This window comes from Oenanthe melanoleuca, chromosome 3, assembly GCF_029582105.1.
Source record: "Oenanthe melanoleuca isolate GR-GAL-2019-014 chromosome 3, OMel1.0, whole genome shotgun sequence".
Lineage (NCBI taxonomy): Eukaryota > Metazoa > Chordata > Aves > Passeriformes > Muscicapidae > Oenanthe > Oenanthe melanoleuca.
The window spans coordinates 83,147,491-83,165,639 of record NC_079336.1 but is presented as its reverse complement, the minus strand read 5'-3'; the positions used below and the strand labels follow the sequence as shown (position 1 = coordinate 83,165,639).

The 18,149-nt window shown below is 43.1% G+C and overlaps 1 protein-coding gene across 2 annotated transcripts in view; it reads left to right on the top strand.

Annotated features, from left to right (window-relative positions):
- Positions 1 to 1,387: 1,387 nt before the first annotated feature.
- Positions 1,388 to 18,149, top strand: part of RHOQ (ras homolog family member Q) — a 24,192-nt gene continuing 7,430 nt past the window's right edge. Inside the window, exons 1-4 of one of the 2 annotated variants that reach the window (XM_056488775.1) lie at positions 1,388 to 1,946; positions 2,102 to 2,160; positions 16,930 to 17,027; positions 17,766 to 17,861. In XM_056488775.1, coding sequence (XP_056344750.1) covers positions 1,411 to 1,946; positions 2,102 to 2,160; positions 16,930 to 17,027; positions 17,766 to 17,861 — 789 coding nt within the window. In that variant the 5' untranslated portion in view covers positions 1,388 to 1,410. Of the gene's footprint in view, positions 1,947 to 2,101; positions 2,161 to 16,862; positions 17,028 to 17,765; positions 17,862 to 18,149 lie in introns of both variants that reach the window. The other variant, XM_056488776.1, reaches the window with a different exon arrangement.

Below are 18,149 nucleotides of genomic sequence, written 5' to 3'. Positions count from 1 at the left end.
CAAAGTAATTATTCTGTGGGTGAAACCAACAGTCCTATACCTCTACAGGTGATTCCATAGAGCCATATCACTCTGGGGCTCTTGTAAGTTTTTACAAGGTCCCAGTCCTGCAGCTATGTGATTCCTTGACTGTACAACCAGCCAAACTGGTGAGGAGAGAGCTGAGGAGAGTGTTTCAGCTCTTCATTTCTGTATCTTCGTTTTCTCTAAATATTTAGTGCAGACTAATTGGCTACCCATTGTCTGAACAAGATGGAGGACTGGATGAGAATCATTTGGCTGAGATTGTGTGAGTTCAAAATGATGATTACAGGATTTGGGAAGCAACAGTAGCAATTAAGCAAGCAGCAGAGTGGAGGAAGTATACTCCCCATCGATTGTGCAGATGGCAGCCTGGGCTGCTGTTGCTCAAGAATGTAAGTGCTGGGTACTCCTAAATGTATACGTTGGCAAGCAAAAGAGAAGTGCATGTCACCTGTGCCACTGAGTATCTGCATGATTTCAAGTCCCTCATGGGTACCCAGAAACCTCTAAAGCAGTTTTTGTGGATGTGGTGCAATAACCCTTCCTGAAATAGCTGCTCATGCAGGACATATCTGCTCACTAGGAAAAGCTGTTGTCTGGGAGACCTGTGTGCTGAGTCCTGAGCTGGCTGCCAGTTGACTGACTTCTCAGTAAATCCTGCTTTCTTGTATAGCTGGCATTTTCCAGGGGCTGAGGAAATACCTCCTGGGGCAGCTTCTGTCTGCTCATGGGTTTGATGCTCTCTGGATGAATTGTGATGAAATTGCACCAGAGCAGGCTTGGATGTTCTGCTCACACCCTCTGAAGGCATGAAAGTTTGATTGACTAAGCTGAAAAATTTGCAAAATAATAACTTCTGTATTTTGTCCTGGTTTGAAAATGTGTTTTATTGAATATTCAGATAAGCTTCGTGCAATGTGAGATTTGCATTTATTTTCTTCCTGAAGCGTGTCAGATCAAATAGAAACACAAACTACACAACGCAGAGGTCTCCTCGTGGCTTGCACTGTTGCGTGCTGTTTTTGTTGCAATTGGATAGGGCTTGTAGCATGAATCTGGAAAAATTGTAACCTTAAAAATGCAATTGTTTCTGTCTGGCTGTAGACGTATTTCACACCATTTGAAAATGTGAAGTTGGAAACAGCTTGCTAAGGTGACAGCCTAGTGCCACTGAACAGTGGGACTTTGACACTAGTGGGAGCATGATTTCACTCATTTTTCATGCAGTATCTACTCTTTCTAGGTTTTGTCCTCTGCTCAAGCCTGTTCAAATGACACACGTTGGTGTTCATAAATCTGTTCCCGCTACTGAATACAGACCGAATAAACTCAGCATCCCGTTGATTGTTTTCATACTCACCGGCAGTTAGGGGCTAAGAGCAGAGGATGCTGCTGGAGTTTCCTTTGTACGCACGGGGCGATGGCGGGGGACCAGCGGGGACCACCAGAGAACGAGCGCTGGCGCGGGGCAGGGGGTGCCCGCACCGCCCGAGCGCTGGCGGGGCGGGGAAGCGGCGGCTGCCGTGCGTGCGTGCGCGGGCAGCGGGGCCGGGGCTCGGGCCCTGCAGCCCGGGGCGCCCCTCCCGCTCCGCCCGGCGGGCGCTCCGAGCGCGGCGCGGCCGGGAAGGCGGCTCCCGCCGGGCCCAGCGAGCGGCGGATGGCGGGGGGGCCGCGCCCGGCGGGGGCCGGCGGGGGCGCCCGCTGAGCGGCGGCGGCGGCGATGCCGAGGGGCCCGGCGCGGCGGGGCGCGCCCGCGGGGCCATGAGGGCGGGCGCCGGCCATGGCCCATGGCAGCGCGGCGGTCATGCTGAAGTGCGTGGTGGTGGGGGACGGCGCCGTGGGCAAGACGTGCCTGCTGATGAGCTACGCCAACGACGCCTTCCCCGAGGAGTACGTGCCCACCGTCTTCGACCACTACGCAGGTGAGCGGGCGGGGGCCCCGCTACCGCCGGGGGCGGCAGCCGCGCTCTCGCCTCCCTCCTCCCTCCATCCCCTGGCCTTGTCCTGCCGGGGGGGCCGGCAGAGGGGTCGGCCGGGCGTGCCCCCCCTCACCCGCTGTGTTTCTCCCCCCTCGCAGTCAGCGTTACCGTCGGGGGCAAGCAGTACCTGCTGGGGCTGTACGACACCGCCGGCCAGGTGAGTGCCGAGCGCTGCCCGCGGACCCCCGTCCCCCCGCCCGGCGGCGATCCCGGCGCTGAAGTTATTCGCAGGGCTGTGGTCCGGGCCGGGCTCTTCAGAGGCGGGTTGGCGGGGGTGGGGGGCGATTGATAAAACCTGTCTTTAAAAGAAAACCATCGATCCAAGCTCGATTCCCGAGGGCGGGCAGGCGGAGACGGGCTTTATTTTTAGCGGTGCTGGGGCCGAGGCGCCGCGGCATCGGCCGGCGCTGGGCTGGGGGGATGCCCGGCGCCTGCGGGGCAGTGACATCGCCGCTGGCCAGACCCCTTCCCCGGGGTGCCGACCCTCCCGCCCGCCTTCAGGTGGGGAAATGTGCCCCGCTCAGCACAGAGGGCACACGCTGCCTCAGCCCCTCGGGTCCGATGGAGAGCCAGGCTGCCGCAGCTTGCCTTGGTTGTGGTTTACAGCACTCAAATAGCTACAAAGAGTTGTTCAAACTAAAGGTGGGAAATAATAACATGTAATTCTCAGCCACTGCCTTTGAAATAACCTGGGTTTCTTTTGCTGTCCCAGACAACTCAAGTGATTCATTTGGTTACGATTATTACAGCCAGTTGTGAAAGATGCTGCGATGTCAGCATGGCTCTTAAGTAACTTTAATGATAGATAAAATATTGGATGTTTGGAGGGGTCACTGTGTCAAAAAGAGCTTCATGATTCAAGTCTTCTCTTCCTTAGCTTAACTTGCATGGCACCAACCACGGGCCAAGCGCAGTCTCTGGGGTGAGAGTACTTTCTGGGGGTCCCTTATTTGAAACAGTTTGTGAAGGGCCTGTCCCCAGGAGATGCAGGCATCTCCCAAGGAGGTGCAGAGCATATACGGAAATGCAGCATGGGTTTCTGTAAAGTCGTGTATTCCCTATATTAGAACTTCTTCTTGCAGCGTGAGCATGTGCTTTGGTCTCACATGACCTCAGACATGCTTCCTTGTTGTAAAGAGCAACTAGTAAGACAATCTCACTGAACTCGCATAGACTGAAGCTGTAATTTTTAACCGTGTTGTTCCTATACTTAATTGAACAACTGCTGCCTGAATTAATGTACCATTTTAGATCCGCATATAGCCTTGAGTTAGGGAATCGGCATTTAACCAGTCTTATATCTTTGTCAGGCCTGAAATCAGTAAAAAAATTAATTCCATGAGAATTGTAGCAAACAGCGCCATTTCCAGAAAGCTGATACCCTGAAGGGTGAGACTCTTCCCACAAAGACTGACTTCATGCTTGTCATCTCACTGACGTAAACACAAACTAGTCAAATTTGTACCAGTTAAGTGCATTTCTTATTACTATCATAATCTTGTTTTTTAATAGTAATTGGTTCAGAACATGGCCTTAAAATACTGCTTAAGTAGGTTGCAAAGTGAGGATCTAGTGCTCAGACAAAGCATTTGGCTAGTGTGCAACTAATTTTTTTTTTTTATAATGAGTATTGGAGAGTGTGAAAGCGAGCCTAGCACTTCTGTACATGTGCAGTTTATGTGGGGATGCCGTCTCAAGCTGCTTGTGCTGGGCTTGTTGCTATTAATGTTAGTTGTTAGCTCTGTGTAACCTCAACTAAGGTGGCTTTGTGGTACCCCACTCTGCCTGAATGTGCTGAGTGCAAACACAGGCAACCTTTGACCTCCTCAAAAGTCAGTAGGGCTTGTTATATAACAGCTGTTTCTGTTATACTAAGAAAAAACTGTTCTGTGTGAAGCTGTATGTAGAGAAAGCTAAGGTATGCTTTTTTTTTCCAATTTCTGAAAAGCTGAAATCTTCATTTTGAATTCCAGGGCAGTTTTTGAGGCACCTAGAAATAGATCTTGCTGGCCTGATTCAGAGGACCCTCAGTTCACATAGGGTGTTTTAATGAGGCTACCTTTACAGAAATATATGGTCTTGGCAAAACTCTCCTCTTAGTCAAACCAGTGTCACTAATAAAATCTTTATCACTATCCCCATCCCACTTCAGCATGTCTGGGGAACTGGTGGACATCAGAAACTGCCCATGGGACCCCCTCCCAACATCCAGTACAACTAAAGAAGGGCGTCTCTATCAAGATGCTAGTCCAGCAACTTCATTCAGTTAAAAGCTGCTTTGTCAGAGCAGCTGACAAGCCTGTCTTCCTAAAGCTATGCAATAATAGAAAGCTTACATTAAAGCTTAAATATATATAGTAAAGAGCAGAAAAGACATGAGCTGATGATGTACCTGGTACATGCCTGCTGCTTCCATAGACTTTTGTATGGATTGGATACATTGCTGCCCAAGGTTGGGATTTCTATGCCAGCATACATCAGTGCTTTTGTCTCTGTCACTTGCAAATTACTTTACTTTAAAATATTGGCCTGATAGTACTGTTTTATAAAACTTGGCTCTGTGTGATTACTGTGGTATCAAAGCAGTTCACAATCACCAGCAAGTTTGTACTTCCAGCTCTGGATGAAGTAAATAGGTACAATCTACAGATCTCAGTTCAGGAGGAAGAGGAGTGAAGGGGGTTAATGAAAGTTCAGATAGTGACTTACTCCAAATCCATGCAGAAAGCCCACAGGAGAGGAAAGATTAAAGACAAGATTTTGATTCATAGCTGGTGCACAGCAGCTCTTCACCCTGAAATATTGGCTTATCAGTGTGTGGGTCTCTTTAACTTGCATGGTAATGTATTTAGCAACATGTGACAGACTTTGCTTTGGCAGAGGAGTTGCAAGCTTTTGAGTTCATCCAGTACTCATTTCTAGCTCACTTCTCACAACACACACAGGACCACATGTAGTAACTATAACGATGACATAAGGCCTCATATTTTCAAGAGTTTAAAGTAGGTTGAAAAATAAATATATTAAAATCCCATTTTTTCCTTGGTAATATATATAGCAAGGAAAAATGCCACCAGTGGTTCACAAAGTTCAGTTTATACACAGACTTTTGGGTGTGTGTGAGTTCAAGAAGGCTTTTCTCTGGCTGAAAATACTGAGGCTCTGGTTCAGCAGAAAATAGCCAGTACAGCTGCTGAGCTGTGGAGCTCTGAGAGCCCATTTGGGTTTGCAGCTGTGGAGGCAGCCTCCCGTGTCAGGGAGTGGGTGGGAATTTGGTGCCATTCCTCCAGCCATTCCTCCCAGAGCTGGAGCTAGCAGCTCCTCTTAGCCTTGCTGTGTGCACTGGGTGGGTTTAGAGCAGGTCTTGGTTTCCCCAGACAGTGAGAACTGTGGAACCTACCTGCATTGAAGATGCATGGACACACTGAAGTTTAAACATGCTTGTGATACTGATGCTTGGATGCCTCTGGCTTTGCAGCAGCCTCTTGTGGGAGACTGTGTATCAGTACTGCTCTTCACTGAACAGGGGTACATGGCAAAATCAGCTCGGGAATAGAACCATGGCTTCACCAGCGGTCTGTTAAGATCACCATATTGGAGTGGTTATGAGATGCTGGCAAGTGATTATCATTTTGCTCTTCCATGATACCAGAAATAATACTGCCAGCTCTCAAGATGTTAACATTTTTGGAGGAATGTCTGCAAGCACTAACAAAGAGGTGCCACATGTCCCCTTGCGATGTCCCAAGTGGTCGGAATAAGTGGTAGGACACACAGGAATTGCCTTTTGGGGATTTTGCTCTATATCAAAGGCTGTTGTTTAAAATGACAGTTGGAGTCCATCCTTCTGCCACCCTTTTGCTGTAGGATTTTAATTCATGGTATCCTTTCTTCCAGCGTGTGCTGACCACATACAGGGGGAAGTCTTGCTCTGCTCCTGTGTCTTTGCTGTAAAGGATGGTTGGGACCTAGAGGAAGGATGGGGGAGGCTGCAGTAGCAGAGCCTGTACTGCTTGTGTTGCTCTGGGAAGAGAGGTGGCGTGGCTGTTTGGCCAAGCATCTAGGCAGTGCAGAGTGGGGTATGGTCAATCTTAGTATGGTGCAGCACTTCATAACAGCATTCATATCCCTCAGCATCACTTACTGTTGGTACCAGTTGGGCATGGTTGGACAAAGCTGAGGTGAACTGTGTTCCTTGGCTTTCTGCTTTTATGTCTCTGCCTTAAACGCACTAGTACAGGGTCTGATACAATGAAGCTCTTGGTGCCTTCTCACCTGTCACCAGAACAGTACCACAAAACATGGTATTCACAAGCACAGAACAAGCCACTTCTTTGCATGTTTCAGCTCAGATGGTCACACTAGTTGAAGCCACAACCATCTTAATTCAGATACACTGATTTTTTTGGTTGTAACAGAAGGCCAGATGCTAAAAAATTTTTATGTTAAAGTTGGTCAGGCTGCTGAAGTGTATAACTCAGTTATTAAGAGATGAGTGTCTGCATTAAGGAGAGGTGTAAAAACAAATGGATGGTCCCCAAACCTGCGGTGGTTGCTACAAATAAATAGCAGTAATCTTTATACTCCTTGCTGGCTCTTTGTCTTGGCTTTGGTAGGTAGCCCTGGTTTAGCCCCAGGTACCACTCCAGGATCTTACTGAGAAGAGAGGCAGCTGCCGGTCTGTTGTGAAATAGAAATGTCCCTCCTCAGAGCACATTGTTCCTTCTGAGTTGCCCCTACCAGGCAGCCGTAGCTCCAAATGTCAGCCTGGAGTGAAGCAGTCTCACACAATGCAAAGCCTGCCACCCTTTACTGCAGAGGTGTAAACACCGAAACCTCCAACTTGATTTTGGCAGTTCTAAACATGAAATGTTAGCAATTAACATCCTGTCCCCTTTCTGCCCCCGCTGTGCCTCCCTCCTCCCACATGCATTTTCCTTCGCTCCCTTTACATGTCCCAGCCGAGCTGGCAGCTGGCACTGGGAGGCTGTGAGCTCATGAGCTCACTCTCAGCCCAGTGCGCTGGCCTATGAATAGCTCAGCCTCCACTGAAGCTGCTCTGTGCCTCAGGATGTTGCCAGCCACGTAGATTTAACAACTGGATTTATGCAGATAAAATAAAAACATGCCTAGATTCTCCCTTTGGAATTTATGTTTTTCAGCTAAGAGGAGGTGAAGTGTCTGAGCTAACAATCTCTATGTTCAGAGCTCTCTAGATAAGGGTTTAAGCAAAGACAAGCTTTCTCTTTAAAAGGAAAAGGACTTACACCTTCAGATTGGTTATTAAAAATGGCCTTGCAACAATAACAGTCTCAGTGCAAAGCCTGCATCTAAACGCCTCTTCGTGAGCTGTGACTCATGCTTTGAAAGCACGGTAGCTTTCCTAGAAGGATAGGTAAGTATTGTTATCACAGATGGGGAGCTGCAGAATGGGAAATGGTGTTCTGAGTTCCCAGAAGTATCCACTAGATAGATGTTGGAAACTCAAGACAGTTACATTTCATTTTCAGAGTGCCAAAAGCCCCACAGTACTTCTGAACAGCAACATGGAGTAATGTTAAAATCAAATCTAAGGGATGCATTTGAAAATGTAGATCCAGAATATCTTTGCCACATTAACAGCAATTTGATGGCAGACCAAAATAAAGAACACAAAGCAAACCAAGTTTGACAGTGTCTCTGAAAAGTTTTTGATATGTTTAAAGCATATTTTTATGAAGGCTACTGATCTAGGATGGACACTTGCTAAACATTGATTATATGGCCAAGGAAAAGCCCTTTTTTCCCAGGCTCAGAGTCAGTAGATACCCTTTAGTTTGTGACAGAGTGCTGTATGAATTTTACTGATTTTTAATTTCTTTGAGGCATGGTGGCATCTTTCAATGCTATCCAAACATCACCAGCTAAAAAAGCAACACTGAATACAAATAGTTACTGCTCTTACAGTACCATGTTATTGCGTATCCTCTTACTTCCCGAGTTCATTTTAAGATGGTGTGTGCACCTGCACTCAGCTGAGTATCATATAATCTACAGCTGTGCTGCAGGAGGCAGGAGTGATGGAATGGGACAACTGGGTAAGGTAGCATGACCCATGCAGTTTTCCTGATAGAGAACATATGAGACCCTGGGAATTTTTGTCAGGTCCATACTCAGACTTCTCCATTGAAATCTGTTTCCTTGCAAAGAGCTCTCTATATTTTGGTAAATAGGAGAAGTATAAAAAAATGCAGTTTTCATTTATAGCTTAACTCCTGATTCAGCCTTCAAACTACGATCTTAATAGAAAGCAAACAAAATTTAGATGAGAGCACTCTCCATAGCACAGACCTGCAGTGTAAAAGGGCTTTCAGTGTGTTAGGGTCTAATCCAAAGCTCTGTGTTAGCTGGCACCCTACTGCTGATTTCAGTAAACTTTGTTCCAGTTCCTTTATTAAAAACACATGGACAAAGTGGATGTAAAACCTACTTCAGCAAGGTTTTATCAGTCCTGGGTACTCAAAATTATGAAGCAGCTCTTCCTACCTACATACACCGCTACCTAAAAAATCTAGGAAATTAAAACGGTTTTGCCCTTTGCTGCATGTGGGTTTTCTTTAAATCTTCAGCCTTCATCTATCAGCCTTCTTCTGTATCTGTGGGGTACTAGAAATTTATCTTTAATTTAAAGGTGAAAAGGATGTGCTTTTTCTGTATGGACTCCAGGAACCTGGTAATTAAGAAATAATATAAAGCACACCAATTCCAAATCCTGTAGTTCTATTGTGAATTATGAACTTCAACACCTCAAAATCGATGCTTTGGGGCAGAACTTCAGGACTATTTTTTAAGCCTCCAAATTAGTAGTTGCATTTCTAACAGAACTGTTCCTCCTCTAATGAGAAAAAATGCAAAATAAGGACATAGGAGAAGAACTGTGTCTTTTTACTACTCTGTTCTGTGGTTTTATAAGCAGTCTATTTGTTTGAATTAGTGATTGGGTGAGTTGTGTTAAGAAAAATGTCTGAATGCTACGTGACACTTTCAGCAGTTCTGAAGAGGTTGTGTCATTTGACACTTTACAGTTACTGTCCCCAGTCTGTTTTAATCCTGCTCCATGCTGCATCTGTGCTGTGGCACGTGTGCAATAATTCTTTTCTATGCCAGCCACTCGCTGGTGTGCACATAAAAATGCAGGTGGCAGCATTATTCTCCAGAGCAAAGCAACATCTGTCAGCATCCTAGGTGAGTATATTGCTGCACATGAATAAAACACAGATTCAGAGTACCTCAGGCAGCCTGTGCTCTAAATTAGATGTAGTCACGAATGCCTTAACATCATCATTAGGACTTAATGCTAGTTCCTTGCTGGTTCGATTTCCAGTTAAAATTCAGTGTTGGAGTCAATAAGGGATGGATGCCAGGTGTGATCTGGGATGTGTTTTTAGTTATGACCAAGGGATAGGCCAGCCACAGGCAGTGAGATGGCTTACAAATTCCTCACTTAAGAAAAACTGCCTTTGGTTTTTCTTTCAATTGCCTTAACATCTGCTGAGTGTTTTACCACGCTCTTCAATAAAAGCTGTTAACCCTGGACTTGATATAAAACAAAGTGCAGAAGACTCTAAGGAACTCCTTTAATTCCAGAAACTCTTTCACTGTGATGTGTTCATTCATGTGATGGCCCTGGCACTCTCCTGAAAAGTTGTGTGATGGAAGCTAGTCTTGAGGAGGCAGTGTGATGCTGTAATCTTCTATCTGTTGCTCAACACTGGACTGAAGAATGTGTTGTTGGGGTTTATTTGTAAAAGGTGAAAGGGAATGGGACACCTAACTGATCATTCTTGCTTGTCTGATCAGTCTTTATATAGGTAGCAAATTAAAAGACACGTCTGATATCATATGGATAACTATTAAACCAACTCTTCCATAGGCTGTTTTGCCTGTGAGAACAGGTCACACTTTTCTGTGAAAATAAAGTGAGAGAACCCATCTTTCCAAAGAGCAGGTTATGCAGAGCATCCTTCCAGATCTCCCATGTCAGGGTGCATTTCATTTTTTAAACTTTGATTTGCCATATCTGAAAGAATGGAAAATCCTGATTGTTCGTGGCTGCAGACACAACAACTGGGGTGAATTCCTGTCTTGGGGAAAATGGAAATCTGATGTAGAAAGAATGCTGTTCATAAAGTCACTGACAGTGAGAAAGAAATGCACTGAAGGACTGAGATTTCTCATGGGTGAGGAGTGAAAGGGCTTGTCCATGGCAGCTACTATGACATTTCTTAGGAGCTCCACAGTGGGTAGACAACAGGTTTAAGTGAAGGTGTTCAAGTGAAACTATGCCTGCAGTCAGGTAATGAATACATGTTCTTTTGATACAGATGCTGAATTAATAAGCCCTATAGAGAAAATCCAGGGACTTTCACTTTTAGAAAACCAAGAAGAAACCAGCAAGTTGAAGTTCTCGTGGTGATGGAGAGAAGAGAGTGTGCTATTAAGACAATCTAGGAAAGTAGTTTAGCATCACCACATGGCAAGATGTAGCATTTGGACAGTACTGAATCCCATCTTAAAGCTAGGATCAAAACTGATCACTTAAAGGTAATTTTGTGTATAATAAAAGAAATATTCTGTTCTTCTGGTCTCTAATGCTCTAAAATCCATCTTACTAGGCTCCATCTTCCAGCTAGTTATTTCTCTCTATCCAGAAGAGCTTTTCAGACATATAAGCAGCTGCACAGTTCTCAAATATGCCAGGAGAAAAGTTTTATTGTTAAAAAAAAAGGTAACTCACAAACCCTGGGCTTTTTCAATGTATAATTCATATGTCCTTTGAATAGTTCTCCTCACAGGAATTCAGAAATGGATTTAGATCAGTTTACTTCATTTTTAGAATACAATGGAAGAGCACTTACTCTGCATACTTGCAGCCTTTTCTATAAATTAAAAATAGATGCTCGGCTCAAACCAGCAGCTTTTTGCACTCTCTGGGAAACCTGTGTGAACAAACCACAACAGGACAATTTCTGCTTTCTTAAGCAATGCAAGCCGTATCCTCAGAAGCCTGTGAAGAGACAGAGGGCCTGTAGTGCACATTTCCCCTGCAGTCAGGGAATAATCACTGCATCTTTCTTGTTCTGTGTGTTTAAAAGCTAGGGGCTACAGATGTAAGCAACTGAAAAATCAAATGCAGTCATCACTGTAGCAGAGCTCGGGTCATGGAATTGGATAAGCAGACGTTTTATGGCAATGCACTGTCAGTCCAAATTGCAGCTTTATGCCAAATGGTCCTGCATTAGTGGTGCCTTGTGAGTGGCAGTGCCAGGAAACCGGAATCCTGGGGGACGCTCCACCCTCCTTCCTTGCTAAGGGTGACAGTGTTACACAGCATAGACTGAAAAAATTGAAGAGTGTTTTTTAGCCAGGGAAGCAATTTGTGCTTGGCATGGGGCAGTACAGGCCACTTCCCTCTCTCTCCTCCCCCACCAAGCATCTCGTAGAATCAGAAACCACAGGGTGATTCAGCGCAGTGAAGTCTGTTTCCTGGTGTGCTTCTGGAGTAAGCAGTTGCTTTCCAAACCTTCAGACAGAGGCTTTGCCTGGTACTTATGGCAAAGCTGCAGACCAGCCTTTAATTACAAACAATTTGGGGGAGATGGCGAGATGTGTCCAGAGGTAGTTTTGAGCCATTGCTAAGTCCACATGTTATGTACATCAGTCATGGTTCACTTGTTTTGTTTTCCAAAATATTATGGGGGACCTTCTGAAACAGAAACTTATTTTCAAGGAGGAAAACTGAAAAATGCAGTCTTGAAAGACAGCTTTGAAATGCATTTCAAATATTGAAATATAGCAATTCATTATGAGAGAGGACTTCTGACTCTTGTTACTATGAAGTGGTTAAAACTTAAGACTTTTACCTGGGATTTTACTCTGCAAAACTCTGCCTCGCTGAGCCCCTCTGAGCAGTAGTATTACCCTTTACTGCATGAAGGTTGGATTCCTTTAGCAACTTTGCCTGATGTCTATTTTTGGCTTCCCCTCTAAAAACAGATGGTTGGGAGTGAGAACCTCTTCTTAACGATTGCTGTTGTAAGCTGTGAAAGCAACAGATGGTTACTAACACAGAGATCACAAATGCAGAGGTTCTGAGCTCCAGTTTTTCTTCCAGTGGTGCAAGCTTTATTTTGTTTTTATCCATTTACTTTATACCTCAAAATAGAAATAGGTTTATCAATGATATGTGAGTATAACAACTGAAGATGCATTGTTAAAATGTCATTCTTAAGCTGCAAAACACATAAAATAATTACTTTGGTTCTGTCAGAACAAGACACTGACTGTAGATTAAAACACGACACATCTTAGGCCCCTGAGTCAGTGTTAATGACATATCAGAACTTGGTTTCTCCTATTTTCTTAAAAACACTAGCAAGGAAATAAAAACCAACCAGATGGAACTAGATTGTCTTCCGACTTGCAATGGCAGATCTGAGAGGCGTGGACTTCCTCAAAGGTCTTGGTCAAGGTGTGGGAAGGTATTGGCTGCAAAGGACTAGTTGCCTTTCATCTCTCCAGAGTGGACAGAGAGACTCTAATACCATTCCAGAGAAGTAGGAGGCCTGTGGTCTTGCACTACTGACAGAGGGGTAAGGAGCTCTGTCTGTGTCCATCACTTCAACTCAAGCTGGGAGGAGCGTGATACCATAAACTGGGGGAGCTACGAGGTCTCTAGAGTAACAGAACCTCTGTATGTCTGCACCTCACACTTCAGTGTTCTAATAAATAAAAGGAAATAGTGCTTCTTGTGGGTCAAGAAGGTTGTCCAGAAATTACTATACTCCACTTTGTCTATGTTTTGTTTTAAATATTCCACTGCATATAAGCTGTGTATATCAAAGGCTTTTGGAGTGCTTTGCAAAGACTAATGCATTATTAAGCTAGCAAACCCCTGCAGATGGGAAGATGCAAATAGAGAGAGGATAATGATTTCCTCAGGACTACACACTGTGTCAGTGGCAGAATTTGGAACATAGTTTGTGTGGTTTTAGCTGTGTCTTAGCTGATATCCATAGAACTGGGCAAAGGTATTAGCTCAAAGTCAAATGCATGACATGAAATAGGACACTGTGTTCTGCTTTTGGTCTGAACAAACCCATGAAATGAAGAATATTATAAAGCTGTGGAATGCAATACCATTTTTCAGCCTGCATACAAAAAGTTTCTCAAGACCTCTGTTTCCAAAATACAGTATTTAAGTACAAGACAGCAGAAAATCTCAGGCAGATTATTAGGTACAGTAACATGGAAAAGGAGACCTAAAGGACAGATTTTAAGGAACCAAGATAAAGGCAATGCTAGACATACCTTCAACCTACCATAAGAAGACATGGTAATGTAGGTCTGAATTTCCATTCTCCACTCTAAAAACAAAACCCCCATTTTCAGTGGAGAAGCCAAGACCTTGGGCTCCTTTGTCTCATCTCCTTTTTCATTTCTGTTGTGTACTGGCAGCTGTCCTGGATTTCCACAGGATACTAGGGAAATGGTGAACAGCCCTGCTGCAGTGTCATGTCTTTTAGAGAGATCACAGCTCCACAGAACATTAATTAAGTCAACATTCTTGTGTCCAATTTTGTCTGAAGTTATTACAGCCCTTGAATTTTCTGTATTCACCTGCTTCTTCAAACCATTTTTTTAAGCTCTAGAGTATGTTGGAGAATGAGCTGTTTCACTGTCATAGCCTGGAGTTTTTGAGACTTACACTATTTCAATCCTTAGGGGCTTTCTTGCCCATCTTATTCACATTCCTAAAATATCTTTAAATGTTTTTAAAGCCTAAATACATATGCAGTGCTTCCCCCAATCAGATTGTCTAATTAGTCTAACTGCTGTATAGTGTGGTGTGTACATGCACTCAAATTAGAATTTAGGTTGACTGGCTAGTATAATAAATTTTGCCATTGCATTTAATTTTAGAATAAAGCACATTTATTTCCCTTACACTAGATTCAGGGAATAAATTATAGTTGAAGCAATAAGATTTTTCCAGGCTTCTCTAATATTCAGTCTAAATTAATTTGGTATTTCAGATTCTTCTACCAATTGTAGCAGTTATGTTGGCCCAATACATCAGAGAAAGTTTCTAGGTTTTATTGCTGTTTCTGAGCAGCTGTTGGGAGGCAGAAGGAGTCTTGAAGCACAGATGGCCTACTAGATGCTGACAAAATTTAAGCAGGGCTTCCTCTCAGGACTCAGGACCAGTCCAGTCATGTGGTGGGAGGCACTGTTAGAACTACTGTCACTATTAGTAACAATGCAAACATGATATTCAGAGAACAGACAAGGTTTAAAGGAGAGCCTGAGAGCACTGACATGCTTCAAGCAGCAGGACTGGTAGCCAAATTCTCTGATAATTTAAGGAAGCTTAAATGCAGTGCAGCCACTGTAGCAATACCACACACATCTCTGGCTGTGGTACATGATGTATCCAATCACATTGTACTTGCCTTCCATTTAACTTCTTAATTACACTGGATGGACCCACAGCTTGCCCAGTGCAAGTGGGACAGGATATAAATCAAAAGGCACATAAACAAATGCAGGAGCAGGAAAGGAGTTCAACCTGAGACCAGCTTTAAGACAATGATTAATATTTGCTATGAATAAAAGGTCCATCTGTAATTTGAAATGGATTAACTAAAGAGCTATTTTAAGGTTAATGGACTAACAGTAATTTCTGGTGACAGTGAAATGCTTTCTCCATTCCAGCATTTAGTGCAGGCAGTATTCTAGCTATCCTAATCCAGATAAGAGATTTTTAGAAAATGTAGAGTATAGGGATGGCAGCTCTTTGGTGGTAGGAACAAATTACAGCTTTTAACTAGATTTTTTAAAAACACACCTTATTCACTAATACCCCAAATATGATTTAGAGCTGAATTTCACAGCAACTGAGGGATCCACTGCGTGTCCTTTCATGCAGATTTTGTACTCCAGGGAACAGAGTAATTGGTAGTTGGGAAGTTTCTTTTAGGATTTTAATCTCCACCCCAGAAAACAGAGTGCAACCCTGAGCAAGATCTAGCTATATTCAGTAGAAGTGAAACGTAACACACATGCCTAAAAAAACCAACTGAGCATTAAAAAGTTTCAACTTCCTGTGTTGATGTTTTGAAGTTATTTCTGCCTTCTATGATGAATGTCCACAGATTTGGAAAAGACAGAGTTAGTTTTTTCTTCTGAATTCGGGCAAGAGCCTGACACTGGCAGGGAAAAGGCCTGTCAAATGTCCTAGTTTCAAAGTGGCGTCAGTTACTGTGGTTGTGAAATTGGGAAGCCATGTCAACAATTAAGCATGCTCTAGCTAATTGACAAGCCTGTGTACAAAACTAGAGTGGATACTCAAAATGGCATAAGAGTATGACAAGTAATGATCACCTCCTTGCTACTGCAGAATTTCTGCCTGTGCTTGTCTTCCCTCTAGTTCATGAGAATAACAGCTCTCTTCCCATAGCTGTTGACTTAGAAATGAAAAGATGAGCCAAGCAGAAACTGTTCTGAGGAAGTTCTCACACTTTTTCTGAAATTTTAGTGTTTAGTGTTTAAAACCTAACAAATCAATAAAGAGTGTTTTTGAGGGTGTGACTATGGGTTAATAACCTGGTAATGTGGCTGTTGCCAAGGAAACAAAAATTTAATTTTCTGGCTCATTTCAAACATGGACTTGAATTACATTTCTGTCTCTATGTTTAATGAACAAATCATTGCAATATTTGTGAGATTTAATTAAGATGGGGAGTTTACATGGGGAAGAGGGAAACTGCTGCAGCAGCCCTAATAAACTGGTGTTTACCATGGAAGGTATAAATCCAGCATTAGCAGTGCCTCTGCAATGCCTGGGCTCAGTCTTAGTTACTGATGTTGCAAAAACCACCAAAATTCTATGGCAGGAATGGTAAGGCATTGGTTCACTGCCAAAGACCAAAGGAAGCTTTGCAGAGAGAAGCTGGGGCATGTTCCCTCTGGCTGTTAGCTAAACCATAGGGCAAAAATCCACTTTCTCCCTTGCTAGAGACAACTGAGCCTTACAGCAGAGGCAATGCTCCCAGGTACTTGTCTTGCCACAGTATTGAATGCCCTGGCAGTAGGACTGCTGGCTTTAAATGCTGAAGCTCTAAATGTCCTAAATAATCTTTTCACATTAACTCCTCCCCCACACTCCCAACAAATGAAAAAACAAAGGCATTAATATTCCACTGATAGTGTTCTTGATCCTGAATTTCTGTTCCATCTGATCCTTCGCTGGGTTTGCTTTTTGTCTAGACAAGAGATCCCTTCTGATTCTTCTTACTGCCCTGCACATTAGGAACAGGACTGTAAGCTTTCTAAGAGATAAAGAAAATTCTAAGGAGGGCTTTATATATCACCTCTGTGTATGATCCAAAATAGAACATTTATTTGTATCAAATAGCCTTAATCTATCTTAGCTTTGTATAATCTGGATGACTCTACATAAGTCACCTGTTCATTTCTTTACAAATATTAATCTTTGATCTGCAAGTATGTTTGAACTACAAGCCTTTCGGTTTTTTCCTTATGTGAAAACTTTTTGAATGGTAATCTTCTTTATATTCTCATAGAGAAGCAAATTTCTATCAGTAGTAACACATTTTTCAAAATACTTATATTCACATATAGTTATCTTCATATGTAGATTTTGCTCTAACAGTGATACTAACTAACTTGGAATAGTTTTAAACATTCAGAAAGTTTGCCTCAACAACCTTAACAAAATACAAATACAGTTTCTGAATATAACTGTTAAAATACAGGCAACAATTTAATATTGCAGATAACAGAATTTTTCTTCCTTAGGAAGACTATGATCGTCTGAGACCTTTATCTTACCCTATGACCGATGTCTTCCTTATCTGCTTCTCAGTGGTAAACCCTGCTTCATTTCAAAATGTGAAGGAAGAATGGGTACCAGAGTTGAAGGAATATGCACCTAATGTTCCCTTTTTACTAGTAGGAACACAGGTATATTTGGTTCTGTTCTACTTTATTTAAACAATTAGGATCATTGTACAGTGCCTTTTCTCTGGGCTGGAAGTTGAGGCCCAACAGGACCTGAGCAGCACCTCCTTCTGCCTTTGGAGGAAAAACCCTTACAGGTGGCAGAGAAAAATAGATATGTGTTGTTCTCCAATAAGCTATCTCCATTTAAAAAAAACAAACTTATGTCCTTTGTAAGCAGGGTGGCAAGATGGGCTGCATGTCTCCCATGTGACTTTCTAAAAAGCCATGTGACTTACAGAATAAAATTGTCTGCTCATGCCCTTTACTGGAATTACTTGGGTCTACAACAATTAGTCACATGCAATATTTGCTGAAGCAAATAGGAAAAGGGGAGAAGTGAGACAATTTCCTCTTGTTTCTGTGGGTAGTGGACTGGGCTTCATTTATGAAGTGACCCACATGTTGGTGTTACCTTTGGGTTAATACTTCTGCCACTTCATTTAGTATTCTAAGACGATCACATCTAATTGAAGTGCTGGACTATAGAATAAATTTTTCTTACTTCTGAACTAAAGGTTCACAGCTTAAATGTAGGGCTTTTGAATCAGGAAGGGTCCACGATCTGAATCATGACATGACTCCATTTCTATAGAGATAATATTCCACTGAATAATTCTCCATTAAAAAGAAGGTATCATATTGCCTGCTGACTTTTGTTTAGAGAAAGTATTCCAGCATGACTTCAATCTTTCTTGCTAGATTGATCTCCGTGATGACCCAAAGACTCTGGCAAGACTGAATGATATGAAAGAGAAGCCCGTGTCTGTGGAGCAAGGACAGAAGTTAGCAAAAGAGGTAAACTGGATACTCCTAAATGAAACCAAGTAACAAAGAACAACAGCAATAACAACAAAACATCTCTATTTCTACTTTGTCTTCCTTTACCACTTTTTGCATATCTTATGAAATCTTGTGACTGCTTACCAGTTAATAACACTTACTTGCATTAATGAATATAGGAAAAAGCAGACCTATGTAATTAGACTTCCTTGTCAGTAATAGTTCTAATTTTCAGTGTAGACACTTGTAAAAGCTATACAAGCCATATAAATATTAGACAAAGATAATAAGGCTGGCTGAGGT